At 51.3% G+C, this 7,500-nt stretch overlaps 1 protein-coding gene across 1 annotated transcript in view; it reads right to left on the reverse strand.

Annotated features, from left to right (window-relative positions):
* The window catches only part of gon4la (gon-4 like a), a 19,624-nt gene that overhangs the window by 7,723 nt on the left and 4,401 nt on the right, over positions 1 to 7,500 (reverse strand). Inside the window, exons 6-19 of the mRNA XM_070984502.1 lie at positions 6,467 to 6,520; positions 6,300 to 6,395; positions 6,008 to 6,100; positions 5,403 to 5,564; positions 4,047 to 4,257; positions 3,810 to 3,911; positions 3,577 to 3,617; positions 3,189 to 3,304; positions 2,887 to 3,082; positions 1,995 to 2,081; positions 1,410 to 1,587; positions 795 to 945; positions 564 to 711; positions 1 to 31 (exon numbers count right to left, since the gene is read on the reverse strand). The exon at positions 1 to 31 is cut by the window's left edge and continues 86 nt beyond it. Coding sequence (XP_070840603.1) covers positions 1 to 31; positions 564 to 711; positions 795 to 945; positions 1,410 to 1,587; positions 1,995 to 2,081; positions 2,887 to 3,082; positions 3,189 to 3,304; positions 3,577 to 3,617; positions 3,810 to 3,911; positions 4,047 to 4,257; positions 5,403 to 5,564; positions 6,008 to 6,100; positions 6,300 to 6,395; positions 6,467 to 6,520 — 1,666 coding nt within the window. The remainder of the gene's footprint in view (positions 32 to 563; positions 712 to 794; positions 946 to 1,409; positions 1,588 to 1,994; positions 2,082 to 2,886; positions 3,083 to 3,188; positions 3,305 to 3,576; positions 3,618 to 3,809; positions 3,912 to 4,046; positions 4,258 to 5,402; positions 5,565 to 6,007; positions 6,101 to 6,299; positions 6,396 to 6,466; positions 6,521 to 7,500) is intronic.

Raw genomic sequence — 7,500 nt, forward strand, 5'->3', positions numbered from 1 at the left:
TCGGCCACACCACCCGCTGATACCTGTAGGCCTGCAGAGGACATGGAGACAAACAGTCCATCACAGTCCAACAGACACCTGTGGGCCTGCAGAGGAATGGAGACAAACACAGTCTAACAGACACCTGTAGGCCTGCAGAGGACATGGAGACAAACACAGTCTAACAGACACCTGTAGGTCTGCAGGGGACATGGAGACAAACACAGTCTAACAGACACCTGTAGGTCTGCAGGGGACATGGAGACAAACACAGTCTAACAGACACCTGTAGGTCTGCAGGGGACATGGAGACAAACACAGTCTAACAGACACCTGTAGGTCTGCAGGGGACATGGAGACAAACAGTCCATCACAGTCCAACAGACACCTGTGGGCCTGCAGAGGAATGGAGACAAACACAGTCTAACAGACACCTGTAGGTCTGCAGGGGACATGGAGACAAACACAGTCTAACAGACACCTGTAGGTCTGCAGGGGACATGGAGACACACACAGTCTAACAGACACCCGTAGGTCTGCAGGGGACATGGAGACACACACAGTCAATTGGATGACGGTGGTACCTTGACGATGTTGTCAGGAAAACCAGGTCTGCAGCACTGCAGGATTCTTCGTCGGATCTGGACCAGAGTCTTCCTCAGCAGGAACTGAGACACCAGTTTAGTCGGGTCACATGACCCCTCCATGTTCCTGAGACCAAGAACCAGGAGGCTGACAACACACACACGAATGACAATTAAACAATAATAAATGCCATACATGATAACTCTGTGTGTGTGTGTGTGTGCCTTTACCAGTCTTCAGCTGCAGTGAAGGCCGCTGTCCTGCGGGGGCAGTATAAAGCCGGGTCGAGGCTGGCACAGGGCAGCAGCTCCGGGTACAGGAAGACCGGACGGGTGGCAAAGAGCCAGGCCAGTTCAGCCGGCATGACGGGATAACAACGCACTGAATACACACACAAAGACACATGGACGGGGGATGGGGGGGTGAGGGGGTGAGGATCAGACCTGCATGGTGTGCTATGTGATCCTGAATACTGCAGTATATGATCCTGAATACTGCAGTATATGATCCTGAATACTGTACTATATGATCCTGAAGGAAACCTTTATGGTTCCCACCCCTTCAGGGCCTGAAGTCTGATTGTTGTTCTTATTTTCTACTTTTGATTCTGGGTTATCCGGCAGCTGAGCGATGCTGGTCAGCAGCTAACTGTCAAAGCTCGGAGGTCTGAGGGTCTTTAAATGTACCACCAGGTGCAGCTTTGAAGCCGATTACCTCTCAGCTGCATTAAAACATCACACAGGAAGAATAACGTTGAGCAAAGTCTGCGGTTGGTTTTCATCAAACTGCGAAACCAAAGAAAAGAGTCCACACCTCCCATGATTCTTAGCTACAGATGCACTCACTGTATCCTCTGGCGTCAGGCGGGTGGTGCTGCGGTCGATAGCCGATGGGAGTCCGCCGCAGCTCTTCCAGCAGCTGCAGCGCCCCCTGCAGGTTGGACGCTCTGAAGATGCTGCGGAAACCAGGACGACCTGAAGACATGAGGAGCTCCCCCCTCTGAGCCAACAAGTCCAACTCAAACTGAGAGAGAGACAAGACTTCATTCAGGCTTTCCATCAAAACATCAAGAGCACACACTGATGAGTGTACAGCGTTTCCACTCAGCACACTGACAGCAGACAAGATGAGTGAGTGAATGAGTGAGTGAATGAATGAATGATTCAGAGGGTTCAAAGCTTCAAAGCTTCACTTTCCTTCACAGATAATTTCCTCAGAAGCTTCCAAGAAAAAAACTGCTTCTCAGTAATGACGAGGACAACAGAGGCTGAACAAACAAACAAACACACAAGGAAACAAACAAACAAGGAAACAAGATCGAATCCATTCAGGATTTTGTGTATGTGTGTGTGTGTGTGTGTGTGTGTGTGTGTGTGTGTGTGAGTGTGAGTGTGAGTGTGTGTGTGTGTGTGTGTGTGTGTGTGTGGTACCAGGAACTGTCTGGTGGTCTCGGCCTCACTGTGAAGTCTGGCCACAGGTGAACTCAGCAGGTGAATCTGGGTCAGCAGCTGGACGTGCTGACAGAGAGACAGACAGTCTGATGACGTTCCATGTGTCAAAAGATAGGACTGACAGTAAATGTCCTCACACGTCCATCAGTATCAGAGACAGACCTGTGGACAACCTGAACCTGCTGTATCTGCATGCTGTATATGTACCTGTACTCTGTGCACACCTGTCCTCTGTGTGTACCTGTCCTTTGTGTCTACCTGTCGTACCTGTCCTCTGTATATGTACCTGTCCTCTGTATATGTACCTGTCGTACCTGTCCTCTGTATATGTACCTGTCGTACCTGTCCTCTGTATATGTACCTGTCGTACCTGTCCTCTGTGTGCACCTGTCGTACCTGTCCTCTGTGTGTACCTGTCGTACCTGTCCTCTGTGAGTACCTGTCGTACCTGTCCTCTGTGAGTACCTGTCCTCTGTGTGTACCTGTCCTCTGTATGTGTACCTGTCGTACCTGTCCTCTGTGTGTACCTGTCGTACCTGTCCTCTGTGTGTACCTGTCGTACCTGTCCTCTGTATATGTACCTGTCATACCTGTCCTCTGTGTGTACCTGTCGTACCTGTCCTCCCTGTCCTCTGTGTGTACCTGTCCTCTGTATATGTACCTGCCGTACCTGTCCTCTGTGTGTACCTGCCGTACCTGTCCTCTGTGTGTACCTGCCGCACCTGTCCTCTGTGTGTACCTGTCGCACCTGTCCTCTGTGTGTACCTGTCGCACCTGTCCTCTGTGTGTACCTGTCGCACCTGTCCTCTGTGTGTACCTGTCGCACCTGTCCTCTGTGTGTACCTGTCGTACTTGTCTTCTGTATATGTACCTGTTGTAGCTGCTGCTGCAGTCTGGTCGTCTGCCGTCCGTCCAGCTTCAGTGTGTGCGGTTCTGGACTGTGTGTGTTACAGAGTGTGTGTGTCGGCAGGCCGAGCTGCCTTTTCTTCCTGATTAATGCCAGCTGCTGCTTCACCGTACGCAGCTCTGTGATTGGTCCGTCCTCCAGCTCGTCATCGCCTGCTGCTCTGCGATGAGAACAGAGGGTCAGTGGGACGGGACGACAAGTGTGAGTGTGTTGGTGTGTGTGTGTGTGTGTGTGTGTGTGTGTGTGTGTGTGTGTGTCTCACATACATGTTGTGCTCCACCTCAGGTGTGTGTGTTTCAACAGTGCGAGTCTCCTCCTGAGGCTCCTCCTCTTCCTCGTGGCCTTCATCTTCCACTTCCTGTCCTGCAAGGTCTTCTTTTAACTGAAATACACAGAAAAGCACCACAGCTGAGTTCACGTCTGCATGTCGGGACGTCCTCGTGCCACTCAAACACGGACCACACGGTGGCAGTGAGAGCTGTGATTGGTCGGTTTGGGCTGCCCGTGTTGGGGCGAAGAGGACACGAAGCAGGATGAAGAAAGGTTTGCACCATGTTGACTTTCCCTCAGACGAGCAGAACATCAGCAGGCTTTCTGTGTGATGAGTGCGATGATGAAGATGACTGGTCAGTGTTTGTGTGTGTGGAGACTCACCGTCTCAAACAGTTCCTCCATCAGCTCATTCACCTCCTTCTCTGCAGGACACACACGATGACATCATTCATCAAATCATTCATCATGTGACGTGCGAGCGCTCCGTGACTTCAACAGACGCCATGATGACAACGAACCAATGACGGTTAATCCATCAAAACATCACCGATAAAACAATGACCTCATCATTTTACAGTGTGTTTCTGCACGTGTGTGTGTGTGTGTGCACTGACTGGTGATGCGGACGGCCTTGTCGTCACGGTAATCCTCCTGGTCGGGCTCATCGATGTCAGCCAGGAAGTTATATTCTGGGTCATCTTCATCATCACACTCCTCTGAGAGACACAGACAGAGAGTCAAACTGTGAGACACACACACACACACACACACACACACACACACACACACACACACACACACACACACACACACACACACACACACACACACACACACACACACACACACACCTTCGTTGTCCATCTCTGAAGTCATCAGGCCTCTCAGCCAATCAGTCCACTCCCTGTCCTCATGGGCGGAGCTGGAGTCGTACATGTCAGGCGTGATGTCGGGAGCTCGGAGCTCCGCCTCCAGCCTCCCCAACGGGACGTCACGTAGAGGACGCTTGGACCGAGTCCGGTACGCCATCAGACCCACCTCGTCCTCCGACTCAGACAGAGGCTGAGAGACAATCGTCAATCAATAATCAATTCAGTCCATCGACAACTTGCTTGGGTTTGTTGACCGATCAGTTTGTGAGCGAATCTTAAAATAAAACTGAAAGACAAACGCAGACAAAAACAGTCCCAACGTGGACCAACAGGGCCTGAACCCAACGTGGACCAACAGGGCCTGAACCCAACGTGGACCAACAGGGCCTGAACCCAACGTGGACCAACAGGGCCTGAACCCAACGTGGACCAACAGGGCCTGAACCCAACGTGGACCAACAGGGCCTGAACCCAACGTGGACCAACAGGGCCTGAACCCAACGTGGACCAACAGGGCCTGAACCCAACGTGGACCAACAGGGCCTGAACCCAACGTGGACCAACAGGGCCTGAACCTAATGTGGACCAACAGGGCCTGAACCCAACGTGGACCAACAGGGCCTGAACCTAATGTGGACCAACAGGGCCTGAACCTAACGTGGACCAACAGGGCCTGAACCCAACGTGGACCAACAGGGCCTGAACCCAACGTGGACCAACAGGGCCTGAACCCAACGTGGACCAACAGGGCCTGAACCTAACGTGGACCAACAGGGCCTGAACCCAACGTGGACCAACAGGGCCTGAACCTAATGTGGACCTGTTTCAGACTGTGCGTTTCAGACTGTGTGTTTAAGACTGTGTGTTTCAAAGTGTGTGTGTGTGTGTGTGTGTGTGTGTGTGTGTGTTTCAGAGTGTGTGTGTTTCAGAGTGTGTGTGTTTCAGTGTGTGTGTGTGTGTGTGTGTGTGTGTGTTTCAGACTGTGTGTTTCAGTGTGTGTGTGTGTGTGTGTGTGTGTGTGTTTCAGACTGTGTGTGTGTGTGTGTGTGTGTGTGTGTGTGTGTTTCAGACTGTGTGTTTCAGAGTGTGTGTGTTTCAGAGTGTGTGTGTGTGTGTGTGTGTGTGTGTGTGTGTGTGTGTGTTTCAGACTGTGTGTTTCAGAGTGTGTGTGTGTGTGTGTGTGTGTGTGTTTCAGAGTGTGTGTGTTTCAGAGTGTGTGTGTGTGTGTGTGTGTGTGTGTTTCAGACTGTGTGTGTTTCAGACTGTGTGTGTGTGTGTGTTTCAGAGTGTGTGTGTGTGTGTGTGTGTGTGTGTTTCAGAGTGTGTGTGTGTTACCTGGTAGGGCTCCATGCACACAGCGAGCTCCTCCTCCACAGCATGGAGTTTCTCCAGGAAGGCGCTGTCAGTCACAGCTTTGGGGGGTGGGGCTTTGGGGGGAGGGGGTGGGCCCATTGAACCAGACCCCGCCCTCAGGCGCCTGGAGCGGCTTCGAGAAGTCTGAACAGGGATCAATAAGTTTCAGGGTCAATAAGTCTGATCACGAGGAGAGCAGCGACACGATGAGCATCGAGACTTTCAACACAAAGAGGCAAAGAGGACAAAAAGGACGAGTGCTCGAGTGTCTCAGCACCGTCACACCAAACAGCTTCGAGCTCCGAGGTCACCCATCACGACTATGTTGCCATGGGGCCGCTGCTACGTGTGATGTCGCTCGCTATGATTGGCTGAACTGATTTTATGGAGTCAAAACAGGAAGTGATCAACCTTGAACTTGATATGACTTAAGGAGACACAGAGGAGTCACAGAGACACAGAGGAGGAGACACAGAGACACAGAGGAGGAGACACAGAGGAGGAGACACAGAGACACAGAGGAGGAGACACAGAGGACGTGTGAAGACCCTCAGGTGGACAGGTGAGAGCCCGTCAGACCCAGTTACCTGCCAGGGGCTGCAGCTGTCGTCCTCCGCCCTGTTCAGTCGCGTCCCTCTGGGGGACGAAGCCGTGCTCTCCATGTCGCTCTCCTGGAACGTCTGCACACACCATCAGTAATCAATACACGCACACGCCATCAATCAATCAATCAATCAATCAATCAGTATAATCATCATCTTAGAATTCTGATGATGATGATTATTGTTATTTCTGGGTCCATGTCTGAGACTCAAAACATCAATAATAACCAATCATCAGTATCAAACTGTCCTGCAACCAATCAGAGCAGAGCCTCACGTCTTCAGCAGTCTCGTCCTCATCTTCTTCATCTGGGCGGTACTCTTCATCAGAGGAGTCTTCCTCAGCCAGAGGGATGTCCACAAACTGAGGAGTCTGAACACAAAGACACAAACTGAGGCGTCTTCTTCCAGAGTTTTGAAAAACCTTTGACCTTTGACCTTTACCTTGTTGGCATCACTGGTCTTCTTGATGGGAGAAATGTTCCAGGCTGGAATCACCTGACAGAAAACACAGCAGAGGACAGGTGAGAAGAGACGGAGGAAGACAATCTGAGATTTTTATGATTTGACATTCATGAGACACACAAACATCAGACAGACAAGAGCACGACCAGCAGAGGACAGCAGACAGGACAGACACAAGGCAGATGATGAAGACCAACATCCAGGACATAGACAGAGGAAGGATCAGGTGTGATGAAGACCAACATCCAGGACGTAGACAGAGGATCAGGCGTGATGAAGACCAACATCCAGGACGTAGACAGAGGATCAGGCGTGATGAAGACCAACATCCAGGACGTAGACAGAGGATCAGGCGTGATGAAGACCAACATCCAGGACGTAGACAGAGGATCAGGCGTGATGAAGACCAACATCCAGGACGTAGACAGAGGATCAGGCGTGATGAAGACCAACATCCAGGACGTAGACAGAGGATCAGGCGTGATGAAGACCAACATCCAGGACGTAGACAGAGGATCAGGCGTGATGAAGACCAACATCCAGGACGTAGACAGAGGATCAGGCGTGATGAAGACCAACTTCCAGGACGTAGACAGAGGATCAGGTGGGTCAACGTTTTGGAAATATTTTCTGTATTTTTCAGCATGTGTTCTGGTGAAATGTCTCCTATTGACCTGTCTGTGTGTCCATCCTGAACGTCACGTGTTGATTGGTTCTAATCCCAACTCTCACAGAGATGACAGCAATAACCAACGGATCTACTTAAAAAGGCTTGAAAAGGGCTGGAGTAAGACGACAACACAAAATGAACGAGGACACCGCAGAGGCCGCCGACAGTCCACGCCAAGGTCGGCCGCATCAGACACCAAACCATCAGGACATGTTTCCCGGACAGACGCCTTTGATCTCCAGATCCTGAATCTTGTCCTCCAGGTCGGCATCGTCTTCAGTCAGGTCTTTGGGCCAAGTCAGAGATCTTGTAGATCGTCCTCGTCCGTCCTGATGCGCTGCTC

This window comes from Chaetodon trifascialis, chromosome 17, assembly GCF_039877785.1.
Source record: "Chaetodon trifascialis isolate fChaTrf1 chromosome 17, fChaTrf1.hap1, whole genome shotgun sequence".
NCBI lineage: Eukaryota > Metazoa > Chordata > Actinopteri > Chaetodontiformes > Chaetodontidae > Chaetodon > Chaetodon trifascialis.